Source organism: Ylistrum balloti, unplaced genomic scaffold, assembly GCF_031769215.1.
Source record: "Ylistrum balloti isolate Yb309-2 unplaced genomic scaffold, AGI_CSIRO_Ybal_v1 Utg369668, whole genome shotgun sequence".
NCBI classification, from domain to species: Eukaryota; Metazoa; Mollusca; class Bivalvia; order Pectinida; family Pectinidae; genus Ylistrum; species Ylistrum balloti.
The window spans coordinates 3011944-3028661 of record NW_026781915.1 but is presented as its reverse complement, the minus strand read 5'-3'; the positions used below and the strand labels follow the sequence as shown (position 1 = coordinate 3028661).

Below are 16718 nucleotides of genomic sequence, written 5' to 3'. Positions count from 1 at the left end.
CAGACGTCATGTCCTTGATGTTCCTGTACTACCGTGATAATTATGTCAGTGTAAATATGAGGATCGTGCTATACGTAGCGTCATCGATCCGTGTCTTCATTCAAAACCAGCCAACCGGTGAGTCGGGTATTATCCTGCAAAGGGCGTTTTCGGTGAATAGACTCTGGGTTGGAATGTCGGCCCATTCACAGTAGACACGACTTAGGGGGCCTTTCACAGGGTGTAATTTACATATATATATATATATATATATATATATATAAATACACACACACAATATCGTTTGTATTGTATTCAGATGGTCCTCAATAGGTGTGCGAGATTATTTCAACACCACAACAGTAGTGGTATTGATATTGTGGGATCGGTCGCCGGCATCATAAAATGAATGAGCAAATAAAAAAAAAGGAGAGAGAGAAAGAAAATGTCTTTAAGGACACGCCCTTCGCCAGTCACAAGTCATGTCTTCCTTTCAGGAGATGGACACACAAAATGTTGGTTCCATCCACGCCAAATTGTCACGCCCCACATCATATACTGGGGCTTGATGGCTCCGAGTCCGCATCTTGTTCCGTTCTAGACGAACATTTTTGACAACGATATCGGACAAAAGATAAACTTTATTTATTTTATGGCGGTTGCGAAACAATTCACAATTTACACTGATAACTCTGTTGGTGCGGATAAAAAGCGCGCGAGGGTTTTAACGAAAATATAATGAAATAAAACCACGTGCACAGCTAGTTTTAGGTTCAAAGGAAGTGTGTTACCACTGCGCCACCCAGCCGCCCAATCGGACTAAGAAGACGTGAAACGCAAATAGTATTTCGAACTCGACATGCTTAGCGCCACCTCATCTGTTCGATACTGTTGGTTTTGTTTGTGTTAAACGGAATGTAACTATCTCAATGTCTGGATTAATTGCATTTCAATGGTATGCTACTGTCGTTGAAGCGTCACTACACAACGTGCAGCCATCTATTACTGTGGTAGCATTGCCAGTGATTGCTTCTCCGTAAGTTGTGTACCGACTTCTCAACCAAATTAATTAACATCTTCTGTCGTTGAATATGTCAAGTTTTCGAACTTTTCCTTAAGTTCCTCAAGTGGGATTTTGCTCAAGCTGTCCCAAAATTAACATGAGATACTTATAGTCCTTATCAGGTGTTATCTCTGTGGCCATTTGTAAATCAATACGATCTTGAAAAACACAGTTTAAACGTCTTTTTTCAGCAGTACACGTGCAACTGAGCTAAAACTGGTGAGGCTGTTGAAGAAATGCAGCAGAAAATGTTTTATTTTTGGACCACGCCAAAAATCCCTATAACAGCCGCGGCGACCATTTTGTAAGAGGATGTGTAATCATGGTTTTGTCGAACAAATTAGAGCTGAATCCAACAGGTGGTTTTGACTGAAATCACCAAAGTGTTGTCATTTTTCAAGTTGTAACGAAATCCAATATGGTCGTCATGGCCGCCATCTTGAAAACATATTATAAGCTTATTCTCGAGTTCCACCTGTATCACGATATGAAGACTTGTTTTAAAGATTTACCTCCATTTACCATATGGAACTCCGACCTTCTGCCTACGGCGATTCCGGGTCCTTTGTTCATTGCCTTTCACTTTAGGATGATTTTGACAATTGGATAAAAGTCCTATTACGCGTCGTGAACAAGAGATATTGAAAAGTTTGGGACGTGTGGAGTGTCAACGGACTCTGCAATATGGAATAAACTCAACGGTTCTTTGGCCAGATCTAACAAAGATTGTTTTTAGTAATGGGTTTTGGTTGAAAGAGTTGCAATGAACGATAACTTGCTAATAAATAAATGACATTGATTGGGTCGATCGTCCGCGACCAGGTGGCTCATTTGGTAGAGTGTCCGGTAAGAGTTCGGTGTGTCCCGGTCTGGTCGATTTGTCCATTGCTATTACAATCCAGTGCCTGTGAACAACACTTGATTTATGTAGGTGAATACTTGACATAGGGGAAATCCGAACCTGGTTTGCATATAGTTGTGATTGGGATCGAAGACTTAGAAAAAAGAGGGAGGAACGTAATGGAACTGGATTGGTTTGGTCATTAGCGACTAAGTTGTTCAATTTGCAAAGCATCTGTCTAGAGTTCGAATGGTCACAGGTTCGAATCACGGTCATTCCGTGCCGATCGCATGAAGAATGTTATCCGATAGCTATTTATTAGTCTCTGATGGTATCTTCAAAATAGACTATTGGTAATCTATTAAAAATGGACGGGTGATATCGCCAATGAATTGATATCATTATTCAATGAAAGGTGACAGGGTGATCCCATAAGCTCATTCTTCTGACAAAGTCATACTAATATTACTGTAGTAAAATTGTTGACAACATGGTTTTAATTACTGAATTTTCTGTTGACTTCACTATAATGATATTACACAGAATAAAATGTAAGCAATATTTGAGGTATGACCATGCAACTTTCAAATGAATGTGCTTTCAGTTTTGAAATTGTGTACATCCTCAAACAGGGACTGGAGCATTCGTTACAGTCTATGGACGATGTCACTCTGGACCTGACGTGAACATGCGATATCATCAAGATTCTGTAAAAATGACACTCCTATTTGGTGCTTGTAGTTTTTATTCTTATGTTAATATTGTGAAAGAGAATGATTCAAGGGGGGCAATCCATTTCCAAAAAAGGAACTTGAGGTGGAGGATCGCCAGTAAAACGAGTAACAAACCCCACAGTAGTATCGTAACCATCTGATCTATGATTTACTAGTTAAAGTTCACCTTTGAATTTCATTCAATTCAATTTTCTCAACAACAACTGATTCCTGAAAAAGATAATATCTTAAATTTTGCAGATCAAGAATTCAACTCCAGTTATGATTCATTACTTGAAAAAAAATCTTCCCTGAACATCAACAGAATTAGACTTGTAGCCTTTAAACTTTGAAAATTTGAAATGGAACAGTCTGTACTTTGTTTAACAATATTTCATACAGCATCCCCACCCACCCACCTCATCTTACTCTTTAAGTACAATCACAGTATCTCCAGAATAAAAACTCTTCAGTCACCAGGGGACATTTCAAAGTATTTGTTGCTATTATTCGGAAGGTTTTCCCTGACCATGTCAAGACAACTACAGAATTTAAATACTTAAGAAAACCCATACCATCCTGGAATGTCAAGTAACAATCTATGTGAAGATATATGTGTGTATATATATATATTATATTTGCATTTTTTTCTGTCTGACGTATGTATGACGTGCATATTAAATACTGTAACTTTTTAATAAAATGTAACGACAAATCAGAAATCGACACTGTCCATATCAAAACTAAAATGTGATGCTGTGTGCTGTATGTAAAAGCCATTACAGTTTTTTTTTTATAACTCAGTCATATCCTTCAGTAATACTATTGTGATAAAAATGCTCGTTTCATATTGTCGATTAAATGATAAAAAAAACTTGAGTTACTTGTGTTGCCAAGTTCATAAAATGTACTGACTATAATTAAAACGATTATTTGACATAACTTGATTGTATCGTCTCTTACACCAGGTCATAGTTACACGATTGAACTGCACATTTTGTGTTTATTTGAAAGTTAGATTCAGTACAGCCACTGTATCCACGAATATATCCATGTCAGTGCTGCATCACACAGCTGTTTCGTCCTTCTAGGACTCTTTGGTGATTACTAAGGGCCTACATTAACTGGGGGGATGAAGCCTAGGAGGCAACTGAAGGACATTCAATGCGATTGAAAGAAAAGTCCAAATCCGTATTAATCTCCTGTAAGCCTATGTCATATAAAATGTCGGACTGTTTTGTAGGGAAATATTCACCTTTTTTAATATCTTACTAAATCTATATCGCCTGTCATCGTTATAAACTTATATCATTATTTCACCAATATTAGTAACAACATCAATTAGATCAAGGACCGTAAGATTATTCAGTTTACTTCCTGCTTAGATATATATATCCAGCCTAAGCTCCGCAGAAACTGGATATTTTTAATGACAGATGTCATGGACGCAACATGCAGAGGCTAATTGCCGAACCTGACACGTTTAGGTAATTTACTATCATCTGCTGCTAAACTTTAATTAGCTCCCCGGTTATATCTCCGTAGAGTCATCACCAGCATAAAAATAATATGACCACTATGCCAACTGGTAAGATTTCACTTGGACAGGACAAAAATCCAATGTACAGTAAGAATTATCCGAAGTTAGGTTAGGGAATGCCGTATGTCATAATTTATTTTATTTCACGGGCTGTAAGTCAGCTATAAAGCCATTCGGCCTTTCATCAGAAGATGTTTGTTAACATATCTATGAGCAGGGAATGGTAATTCTCTATTACGCCCGTCTTGAGTAACCCAGAACTTCTGTCTGCTTTCAGTGAATAGTCTCCCTTGTTGATAAATCGGTGAATCACGTGACTGGAAGTGGCCTCCATTTGACAAAACAATATGGAGTCTGCAGTCCTTAGAGTCAAATTAAAAACGTTGTAATGAGTTTTTCGGTGGATAGTTTCGCCTATTTCCAGCAGCTATGGCAGATGAAGACATGGTGCCGCAAGCGATGACGCTTGTTGAGGATGAGTATCCCCATGTCCATATGGATCCTTTCCTGTCCATCATGGAAGATCCAGATGAAGTGCCATTTATTATCCATCGGGTTGACTCCAACGAAATCGTGTATCAGCCTCGCCGGCGGAAGGCAAAACTGATAGGGAAATATCTGATAGGGGATGTGCTAGGCGAAGGGTCTTACGGGAAAGTCAAGGAAGCTATTGACACGGAGACGTTATGTCGACGTGCTGTGAAAATCTTAAAAAAGAGAAAACTGAGAAAGATTCCAAACGGAGAACAGAATGTTCAAAGGTGTGTATGTTGGGAAACAAAACAACTATTGCTCTAAAATAATTCTTGGTATGTGATTGCTTTCTTATCAAATGAACATTAACTGTTGTGGAAAGTGATGGAGAAGTCGCGCAAAAAAAATGCATTGTCTTGATCACCAGTGGAAGAGCTTCACTATTTAAATTACATCACATATAATGCAAAGAATCTTGTAAGGGTATAATGTTTGGGACTAACTTCACCAACACGAAAGTCATGAAAATAAACTCAATATGCACTGTCTCTCTGGTCATTCGATAGCTGTCCAGCTAATAACTGAAACTATTGCTGTATCTTTATTAGCTGTAGCTAATTAACCATTCCTGATGATGTCATTTTGACAAATGCAAAATTGCACATCAATAGAATTCATGCAGTTGTTAGATTATTCTCACAATGAATAATAGGAACATGTATGTGATGTAACAGTTTAATCGGGTAATTCAAACTTACGGGTAAATAGAAATCAAGCATGTCAAAATCAGATGCATATGTAAAACTGTTTTAAGATTCAGAGATCAAATACATAAGTAACATTATTATGTTGCTTTGAATTGCAGAGAAATACAATTCCTGAAGAGACTCTGCCATCGTCATGTTATCAACCTCCTCGACGTACATGTTAATGATGAGAAACAGAAGATGTATCCTTGAAATGAAAATGTAATAGACTTGTCAATGCAGGAATTAATGTTGTTATAAACTAAATTTATGAAGACTGATAACCATCAGATCAAATCATCTGAGATTCCAAAAAGTTTAATGAACAACATTTGCTCTGTAGGGACAGGGAATTAAAAGGAAATACCTGAAAAGAAATACAAGAATTGCACAAAGTCCTTGGAATGCAGACAAACTTACCTGTTGTGACCAAACTACCATCATATGGATTCCAATAAGAACATAGTATGCTTGTTTTTTATGTATATACTGGAGATTAGATCATGAATTTTTGGTTTCAACATGCTATCTCCATTCTAAAATAATTTGAACCTAACAGTGATGTTATTATTGCAATATTAATGAAATTCAACAAATAAGAAATGCATAATTTTGTACGAAATGGTCCCTCACATGTACTTAGCCAATCAAAACACTCCTTTCAACTATTGATACCTGGTGTACATATCCAAAAATTGTCATATCTTTCTCAGAATGGTTAAGGTATTTATTCACTAAAGTAGATCAATAAAACAACAGATATCATGGAGAGGTGTCAATCAGATCACGATGAGAAACTCATCCAAAGTTGTCCGTACGTGTTTCATTCCAATGAAAATTTGGATTTATGTATCATTCTCATTAGAAGGAAAGGAAGGAGACAGTACCATGTGATATGATTTCATTTACCTGTGATATTATAAATGAAGTTGACCCTTGGATTGAGAATACGGATATAATCTTTATTGACATTCTGACATCACCAACCAACTCCATTGAAGCCAACAAGGGTGAATCAGAATATGTTGCAAAAATCATCATCATTGTTTTTACTGTCCACTTAACATTTCGATGACACATTTTAGCATATTGTTTTAGAATGTTGTTATGATAAATTTTTCCAATGTCAATTCGAACATGTGTCTCAACCGGAAAGATGGGCTTGTGTCAGAATTCATTGGTATATTGGGGATAAGATCATGAAAATTGACCATAACCATTATCATTATTTGAGAATGGCATATAAAGAAAATTAATGCGAGATGGGCCATTCATGATTTAACCACATCACCTCCATAGCAAAATAGGTCATATTGAAAACTTATTGTGTGAATTTGACTTTGTTTAACATCTATATTTTCCCTGGTAAGGATTGTGATTATTCAGTGAAATTTTACAGAACTTTGGGTCATTGATTGGATAAAGTCATTTGAATTATTCAGAGAATGGCAAAAATCTTCATGTAATGCACATGCATGAGCTGCAGGTATTGTGAGAATTTGATTAAAAATTATTCACTGATTACTTGTAAGTTCAGGGAAGTTAAATGGGGACATTTGTTAATGTTACATCTTGTTATCAATCTTAAGTTTTATAATCATACATACACATTGTATGCATAGACCTTAACCATTGCCCAGGTACCTTATTATGGAATACTGTGTATGTGAACTTCAGGAGATGCTTGAGAGTACCAAAGACAAGAAATTCCCTTTATGTCAGTCACACAAGTAAGTGTAAACCTTAGTACTCCTTTGTACATTCTGTTAACAAATTTATTACCATTTCAAGATGTAACCTTGGCCACCTTAAATTTGATTATTTTATAAAGCTGAAGCAAAATCTCTTATTGACAGTTGTGTTATTGTTGAAATATAATACTGTTTCGCTTTATCTCTTCAAGAATATTTTACAAATTTGTCATCCTCAACATCAGAATACTGTTGAACATTATGATATTAAAGTTCTGTCATGGTAAACAGCAAGTATATTTTAATGTTAAATAATGTCATTGTGATTTACTTTATAGATAGTCACAATGAAAATAAAAACGGCGATTAATAGACATTGAAATTAGGTGTGTTCAAACATAACTGCAATTTCTGCTCATTTAATATTGAAGATAATTGATCAATTCATATGCATCATTATAAATAAGTGTCAATTTTGTTCTTTTGTTTTTTTCCCCTCAGCTATTTTTCTCAGCTGATTGATGGTCTAGAATATTTGCATGGACAGGGCATTGTACACAAAGATATCAAGCCCAGTAACTTGCTTCTGACCACAGACGAGACATTGAGGATAACTGACTTAGGAGTGGCAGAGGTAGGAGTTTGGTCCAAGCACCAAACATTGTTGAACTTAAAATGACATTAGCAAACTTAACATGTAAAACATCCTTCCATGAACATGCTCACAAAAATTCATGTGGATAATGTAGTGTTCTTCACTACCTGCCAGGCAACCTGTCATTTGTATATAAAATTTAGAATATGCAACAAATTTCACATTACAAATTTATGTCTGTGACATAGTGACATTTAGGCTTGCTCAGGTAAGTAACAATTACTAACTCTATAATGTAGTGGCCCTAGTGTATATGAAGATCATGTTTCAGAATTGGCCTTGTTTAATTCCTCAGATTTGAGAAGAAGCCTGTTTTATCTCTTTGTATGGATTTTTAGGTCATCTGACCCTAAGTGTCAGGATGACCTATAGCCATTGTGTTTTGTCTATTGTCATGTGCCTTGCGTTAAATTTCTATTCAAATGCCTTCTTCTCATCAGTGACCAAAATGCCCAGGGTGCTGATATTTGGCCTGTAGCATGAGGGGATAAAGGGCTAGTTAGTTTGTTAAAATGAATGACCTTGGTCACAGGGGTTAAATATGTTAAAATTTTCAAACAATTTCTTCACTATAACCAAAAGGCTCAGGGTGCTGATATGGGGCCTATATGATGCTGGGATGATGGGCTTCCAAGTTGTTTCATATTGTTGACTTTGACCTACTTTCAAGGTCACAGGTGTCAGACATGTCAAAATCTTCAAACAACTTCTTCTCGATAACTGAAAGGCCCACGGCTCTGATATTTAACCAGTTGCATGCAGAGATGAAGGGCTACCAAATTGGTTCATATTATTGACATTGACTTTTTTTCACAGGTGTCAAACACATCAAAATCTGTAAATGACTTCTCAAAAATGAAAAAGGCCCAGGGTGCCGATATTTGGTTTGTGGCATGTTGGGATGAAGGGTTACCAATTTTTTTCATTAAAAACTTCTTCTCAGACTGTTGATATTGGTGATTTAATGTAAGTTGATGAAGGGCTACCATTTTCTTCAAATGATTGACCTTGACCTATGTCTCTTGAGTTAGATGAGTTCAGAGCTGAACATTTCTTTTTCAACAAGTACAGTTTTTACTAGCCCTACTTTTTATAATAATTCTGTCAGTGATATTACTTCTGTATGACTCACCAAGATGAGGTTACTGACACTGTATTGTTTCAGAAATAATGAAAAGAGTTTATGTCAGGTTCATTTGTCATTTCTACAACTAGCCGTACATTGCACTGAGACAAAATGCAGGTTTATTTCTGAGTATTGTAATTAGCCTACCCCACTAACTTCCATCTTTAAAATTCACTAGTCCCACCGATTCAGAGCTTGAAAATAGTATTTTCTCATAGTACTGACTTGAACATTAACCTTTAAGATAGTATTCAGTTACCAGTATTTTATGGTTTTTTTCAGAAATTGGATATGTTTGCCGAGGATGACACATGTAGAACTAGCCAAGGGTCTCCAGCGTTCCAGCCCCCTGAAATTGCTAATGGACTTGAGACGTTTGTTGGCTTCAAAGTGGATGTTTGGGCTAGTGGTGTTACATTGTATGTATAACTTGCTTTTTGAATCAAACTTTTTCAAAACTTATGTTGAATTACTATTCCAAACTGTATAGCTCTTTTTAAGTACTAGTGTATGATAGGTATATTGATGTATTAGTTTATGTACCATTTATAGTACATGTACTAATACTAAAGATTAATAATGTTTAATTTGATACTGCCAAAAACTAGCTCCACTCTCTGTTTGTAAAGTCATTGGATTCTTGACATAGGGTCAAAGGCATTAGATCCTTGACATAGGATCAAAGGCATTAGATCCTTGACATAGGGTCAAAGGCATTAGATCCTTGATATAGAGTCAAAGGCATTAGATCCTTGATATAGAGTCAAAGGCATTAGATTTTTGTAAAAGGTTCAGGTTGAACTTCTCTGTGGTACATTCCCAGAAATGGAGCAAAGTAATGGCAGACTTAGAATTGATGAGATTTACAATGAGTTATAGGACTACTACCTACCCTCATCTCATTTGTGTATCAGAAGCCAGGATCATGGATACTTCTACATGAGACAGTTTTAGGTTTCTTCATGACGTGGACTGTGTAATTATTTATGTTATTATATATTATATAACATTATTAGCACCCTTATCTTCTCAGAAGGAAATAAATATTTGGTGGTAATGATGATACATAACCTGTGTATTTGAAGAAGTTGACAATAAAAGCTGCATTACAAATGATAGGTACCTGAATAAATGTCTGGTTTACCACAGTGATTCACATTAATTAGAGATCAATGGCAGAGTATCTGGTGACAAATAGCTTGATGTCAGTTTTCATGTTCAACCATACAAGTGTCTGATTAATTTTAAGTTCAAGAGGAGTGTTTTAGTTGCAATTTTTATCTTTGAAAGTTTACATATAGAAGTCAAAGAAATGTTTCAACAGGCCATATTACATGCAATGCTCCTGCATTTGTTTGTAAATATTATTAGAATGTTCTTGTGTTTGGCCAAACTGTTGAAAACATTTAAAACTGACACTTTGCAAGTACATGTGCATGAAGTGTATTAACAAAAACGTTAATTCATGAAAATTTAATTTCAGATACAACATGGCTACTGGTCTGTATCCATTTGAGGGTGACAATATTTATAGATTATTTGTAAATATTGGAAAAGGAGTATACACCATTCCAGACACATGTGACTCACTGTTGTCAGGTCTTTTAAAAGGTCAGTATTCAGGAGTTGAATGCTACTTAGATCTAAATGGAAAAAAGAAAAATTGATTTTTTTTATTGTATGTTTCTATCATTTTAAATGTTATCATAATGTCTGATTTTATGTTGCAGGCATGCTTCATGTTGAGCCAGAGAAGAGATTAGGGATTCAACAGATAAAAAAACATGAGTAAGTAATGGAGACAACATTAATTTGTATAAAAACAGATGAGAGTCACTGACTGGAAATGCCTCTTGGTGTATTTAACCAACTGAAATCAGATGATTATTTCCAATCACTTTTGTTGGTTGTTTGGTACTGGTCACTCAATCAACCTATTACACCATCTATCTGGAAATTCTTAGTGTTACTTCTCAGAAATATAATCTCATAGATACAAGAATTGTGTTAACTACAATTTAAAACAAATCAGGAAAACAAGCCCTGAGAAAGGGTTTTACTAATCTCAAGGAAGAAAGAATCTTCCAATGGAATCCTGATGAAATCTTATATTATCCCTCCATATTGGTACACCGTGTAAATCTAAAGGTTGACGAAGCAAAATGACTACCAAGCAGTCATCTCTTTGATTTTACAGGTGAAATTTGATCCCATTTTCTCTAGATTTTATTGGTAAAATGCAGCTTATTAATGAAAATTGAATGGGTGTTATTAATTCAAAAAGATTTGAATTGTTTACAGATGAAGTGCCTTGCTGCCATTTCTCAGAAAATAAAAAAGACAGGTTCATGATAAAAGTTGATATGTATGATTCTTGTTAATGTAATGAAGTTAGTCTATTCTGACTGGTTATTTGATTTTTTCGCACATGTACTTAAAAAAGTTGTTTCATTGCTTGATTAGTTTCTCAGTTGTTGATTTGTATAATGTATGATTTTTTTATATTCATTTATACTAGCTGGGTATGTAAGAAGCATACAAGGACACAGGACTATGTCCCATTTCCCCCTTCTAAAGAGGAGGGGGATGTATACAGGAGCATGAGTGTGGTCCAGTATCTGGAGGACCTACACTGTGGCACACCCAGTGATGATGAGGAATATGATGACTCACAGATTTTCTCTGACACTATTCCCTCTACAAGTAAGATTGATTTACTCTTCTTGGTACCAGATGATATTTATCATACAGTAGGCCAAGGAACCCTATCACCTAACCTGTGACACTCACAGCAAGGAGATCAGCTTATTTAATTGATACAGGACAGTGATATTGTAATCGTTGACATTCCTATTAAAATGAAAAACAATGTGGATTAGATCTCGAACTTAATGTTGCTATGTTGGTGTAAACTACTTTTTTGTAAGCTTACCTGGCTCGAAGGGTCAAGTGAGCTACAGGGATACTGCGCGTCTGGCCATCATCTGTCAACATTTACTGTATATTGCAATTATTCATGAACGACCGAGCAGATTTTAATAAAATTTGGTCTAAAGCTTTCTACGGGAAAGATGAACATTCTGTGGCCTGAGGGGTAGGGCCCAATAGGGAAAATCTAACCCCCAGGTAGATTTAGTTCGTTTTCATATCAGTTCATTTGGATCTTTGTCTCTTTGAAACACTTCCTCACTGAATAACTATAGCATTGCTTAGCATCAGGAGATAAAACAATCATAACTTATAATCTGTCCTGGGGTCTGGTCCCACCTCAGCACAGATTAAATCTTTGAAGCCATTGAGATGCTGGACATCAAGTGATAAACAACTGATGTCTGAATTTGAAGTTGTATCTGAGGGATGAGGCTCATCAGGGAAAATGTTTTCCTTCTAAAGAAATGTAAAGTTTTGCATTATATCCTTAAATATCCATGTGAGTGATACAGGCATCCGGGCAAAGCAAATAAAAACCAAGCTGTTGATAGTAGTAAATGTATCTCTAATTCTTATTTATGCATTTCTTTACCTTTTCAGACACTGCAAACAATAATGCCCAACCAGTAATTAAAGACAACTCCATTCCAGAGCATAAACACAAGAAGAAGCGAGCGAAGTCTGGGCTTCTGGCCTCTTGTAAACAGTCCTGATTGGTTGCAGTGGTTATATGGTCATTCCTGATTGGTTTAAATGGGTGTGTGTTCCTTAGTGATAGTTGAAATAGACTGAACAGCTCTAAAGTGCATTTGAAATGTGCTTGTATACATGTTAATTGTATGTAAGGAAACAGTGCTGGTACGAGAGGGTTATCAGATAAGACATTTTTATATGAGATATTCAAAGCATGCATAAGTGTGAAAATGAGAGAAATTTTGTTAACTAGATGTCACAATGATATTACTCTGACAAGGGGTATTGGGACGAAAAAAAACCCTCAAGTATGGAAGATGAAAGAGTGTTGGAGGCATTTGTCATTTTCATTTCATTGTCATCAGGGTTAATTCCAGATTTTAAAAATAGCCTTGCACTGTATATTTAGATTTTTATTTAAACATCTGAATGCATTGAAATAGGAATATTATACAAATTTCACCTATAAGAGGGTACTTATTTTTTACTTAACTGTCATTTGCTTTATGAATATAAAATTGACTATAGGTGAATAAATTTTACTCCTTGTAACATTTAAATCACCAACTCTCAATTTTTGTCTTAATATGTTGTAAAGGACAAAGGAATAGGGTAATGATTAAGTGTAAAGGGATGAATGGGGTATTACAAATGTATTGGGTAAAATGGTGATGTAATAAGTTTTGCTGGATTTGATCCAGAACAATATTTGTTATCTTAAATGGTCTAAATGACAGGTATTATTATCCTCTGTCTCAAATAATCATCCTTTTTCATGGTATGTCTGTCGGTCTATATGGAATTTACCTGTTTGCCTTCCATTATGATGGGACAACCAGTAATACTGGCTCGGGAAGTAAATTAATGTATATAAGCATTTGATTTAGTTACCATGATAATTTGATAGCTGGTAAGGGATACATTAGTGGCGTATAACTATACTTTCCACATTCCAGTCTACTGGCAAATCTATATACAGACCAGCATCTTAAAAGAAAAATATTGCTGTCTATCTTTTACAATAATGTTGTGCTTTTCTAATGGGAGGCACACAGGGAGTATACACAATTTGTGTTTTTTTATATCCTGGGAGCCACAAACTATGGCTGATTTTGTGAATACAATTGTAAAGTTACCTCATTGGTTGAAATACTCATCGATGAAGTTGCTGATAGCTCTATTTTTTTGTTGTTTTTTTACACCCAAAGTGCACTCAGCTCTACATTTAAGAAGCACATTAGTTCTAAATCCACGATACAATACCTACCCTTGAACCAAAAACAAATCCCTTATTAGTTGACAGATTTGAATTCTTTCCTCAAATTGTCACAAGTTCGGATTGACATTTTAAAGAAGAACCAATGAATTCATTGAGGTGTGTATCTTTCCTTTTTTTTCATTGTACACAATGAACAGATGGACCAAAAAATCAAGAAAAGAAGTTACTTTCATTATATGACCTCAGGTTCCTTGAATGGATGAAACATACAGCTCCAAAAAGCTTTAACCTGAACTGGAAAAAGTTTACGTAGATCAACACTTAAAATTGGGTAGATTTCATGGGAAATTGTAAAGTTGTGATAAACACATCCGAGGGTTAATCATACTGCAGATGGGATATTTACATACATCTTTGTAGAAGAGAGTTTCATGGAATTTTCACATTTCATGAAAGAAAATAAATAGAAAACGTAGTTTGATTATACTTAATGATTACTTCTGTAGTGGTCATTTCATCAGTGTCCTGCATTACATCTTGTCAGAACCATCTATTCATGAATACAAAATAGATAGATGTTTTTAATTTTCATCTGATTAATATGCCACATTTCTGAATCATCTCTTTATTCCTCTCCTGGAAATCACTTATATTCTCATTAGATGCTGCAACCAAATAAGTAAATTTTTAAATTCTTTTCATGTGTCAAAATTTTGAATTATATTCAACATTGACTTATATGAAAAGTGTTTTTTATGGTTCAGATATTTCCAGATTACTTGTTAGTGTGAAGCAAAAAGGATATGTTTTGGCAGAAATAAGGAAATAGACTCTAAAACAAAAATGCTTCTGGAACTGATTAATGATGGAGATAAAAACATTGTTCACACACGCTATTGATAGAAGTGACAGGATTTCTCATTTCTATGCAAGACAGAAAGGAATAATCTCTGTAAGGAGACTGAAGTTTCTAGGTTAGAAACACAATCTTTTAGAGACAATTTAGTTGCTTTTTGAGATCTTATTGTTGATGAATTACACAAGATATTGCATTTATGTAAAAATGTTGATTTTGTCATAAATTTTGGTACTGGTACTACATTATGAAGACTCATACCGTTTGTTGTCTAATTTATAACTTTGATAGGAACACAACAAAAGGGTAGGTATGTTGGTGATTAACTCTGCCAATAGAAATATAGAACTGAGACAGAATGTCGATCAGTCCCAAACCATCATGCATTATGGGATATTTTATGGGAAAGTATCCACCATTTTAACTGATTTTAGCAAACAGGTGCTTGTTACTTTTTGTGCTGTTATTTTGTAATTTTATGAGTTTGTTTAGTACATTGCCAAACTCTTTGTGTTCCATTAAATTTCCATTTATAGAATCTGAAGTTTGTGAACAATTCAAATCAATCTCTGAAACAGAAAAATGAAAAAGAGATACAATTGTGATACATCCCGACAGAACATGGCAAAAAATTCTTACACAGACCGTATGTATTGTAGACATTTGGAATTCTCGTCGATATCGAGAAATCAACCATATTTCTTCCTTTAAATATTTGGCATATTTACAGATTGAAAAAAACAAGTACCTGTGTGTATGAAATCCATCCTTGTCATAATCATCATTATTATTAGTTATTCCACATTATTTATAAAGTCTGAAATTAGTTCAGGTTGAATTTTGATAAATAAATAAATTTCTACAATTAAATGTGCTGTGTATTCTAGTACATTTTAACATACATATTTCATCAAGTGGCAAATTTAGAAAAAATTGAGTTAAAAATCTACCATCACTGATGAAGAAGGCTTTGTAAAACTTGGAATTACGACTATTTGTTGTACATACTCTATAAGTCAGTAACTGTTTTAGATGTGTTGTACTGTAGTTTATTACAACGTCTTAGTCATTGCACTGAAGTGTATTCAAATACACATTATTTTGTTTATAAAATTGAAGAAGGTACTGTGATGTCGGTAAACTGTGATTTTGTTCTTGTTACAATTTTTAATGAATGGCATTCCTAGAGTAGTTTGGTGTCCTTTGGTACACAAAATCCTGTTATCCTTAAAAGACTAAATTGGCCAGATCTAGATCTAAGTTGGGACTATTCTAATGTGGTTGCAGGAGGGAGAGCGCTTATGAAATCTGACATAACCATTTTTCGCTTGTCTTCCTTTCACTACATTTGATTTAAAACTTGGAAAGAAATGAAGAGATGGTCTGATCTAGATTAACAAATTGGTCTGCTTTGGTTAAAAGTGGTAGATAGATAACTTTTAAGCTAACTACTCCTACAAAGATGTAAAGTCATTTGTAGTTTTATAGTTGGTTAAAGTGTAAAATGAAGGAGAAAATTCCTTACAAGACTTAATGCCTGATTAATGCTACATACATTTATGCATTAGAAGAGGAGAGTTAAAATTGTTGGAGGATTTTTTCCGATTTGTAACTATGTATATGCTCAGTGTTGAATTGTGTATTAAATATGATGCACAGGGGTACTCCTGGTCAATGTAACTTGATGTATAGATATTATTACAATTGTAGCGTAGGTAGGAAACATAACAAATTGATTTACAGATACAAGAAGTATATATATAGCTGTTATCTGTAATTGTCTCTATTGATGTCCACAATTGTACTGTACTACATCAGGACTTATATCCACAAACTGTAAAACGGTGCCCTAATGGCCTTTGGGCACATTATACTGATTTTCATGACATTTGGTATCAGAATACATTTCCTCAGTACACCTCTACTTAATAATACAAATGGAACCAAATAAATTTTAATAGAACAAACATATTGTGTTGTTTTAGTTTTTTATGCTGGTGACCATGGTTTTTTGTGATGAATCACCAGTGATAATGCTGGTATGTAGTATATTTTACCAAACTGGATTCATCAGGCTAACATTAATGTTGGTAGTCTTAATCTGATGGCCCTGCTATGTGAAATCTTTATAGGAAAAAAGATGAGGTTAACAATTATAGCTTCTTCCAAAGAGGTTGGACTTTCATCAGAA

At 34.9% G+C, this 16718-nt stretch overlaps 1 protein-coding gene across 1 annotated transcript; it reads left to right on the top strand.

Moving 5' to 3' along the window:
• The first annotated feature begins 4468 nt into the window (after positions 1 to 4468).
• LOC132560498 (serine/threonine-protein kinase stk11-like) lies at positions 4469 to 16498 on the top strand. The gene is made up of 9 exons (XM_060225166.1): positions 4469 to 4897; positions 5476 to 5559; positions 6997 to 7086; positions 7549 to 7681; positions 9111 to 9247; positions 10312 to 10439; positions 10559 to 10616; positions 11347 to 11531; positions 12360 to 16498. Exons 1-9 carry the CDS (start codon positions 4566 to 4568, stop codon positions 12470 to 12472), a joined length of 1260 nt encoding a protein of 419 aa, XP_060081149.1. The 5' UTR covers positions 4469 to 4565; the 3' UTR covers positions 12473 to 16498.
• The last annotated feature ends 220 nt before the right edge of the window (positions 16499 to 16718 follow it).

What these genes read in the sequence shown, in the direction of transcription:
- LOC132560498 (XM_060225166.1), top strand. Translation starts at nt 4,566, where the DNA reads ATGGCAGATGAAGACATGGTGCCGCAAGCGATGACGCTTGTTGAGGAT. An exon ending in TGGGCTAGTGGTGTTACATT is followed by an intron (nt 9,248 to 10,311) that starts GTATGTATAACT and finishes ATTTAATTTCAG; the next exon opens with ATACAACATGGCTACTGGTC. An exon ending in GTTGTCAGGTCTTTTAAAAG is followed by an intron (nt 10,440 to 10,558) that starts GTCAGTATTCAG and finishes TTTATGTTGCAG; the next exon opens with GCATGCTTCATGTTGAGCCA.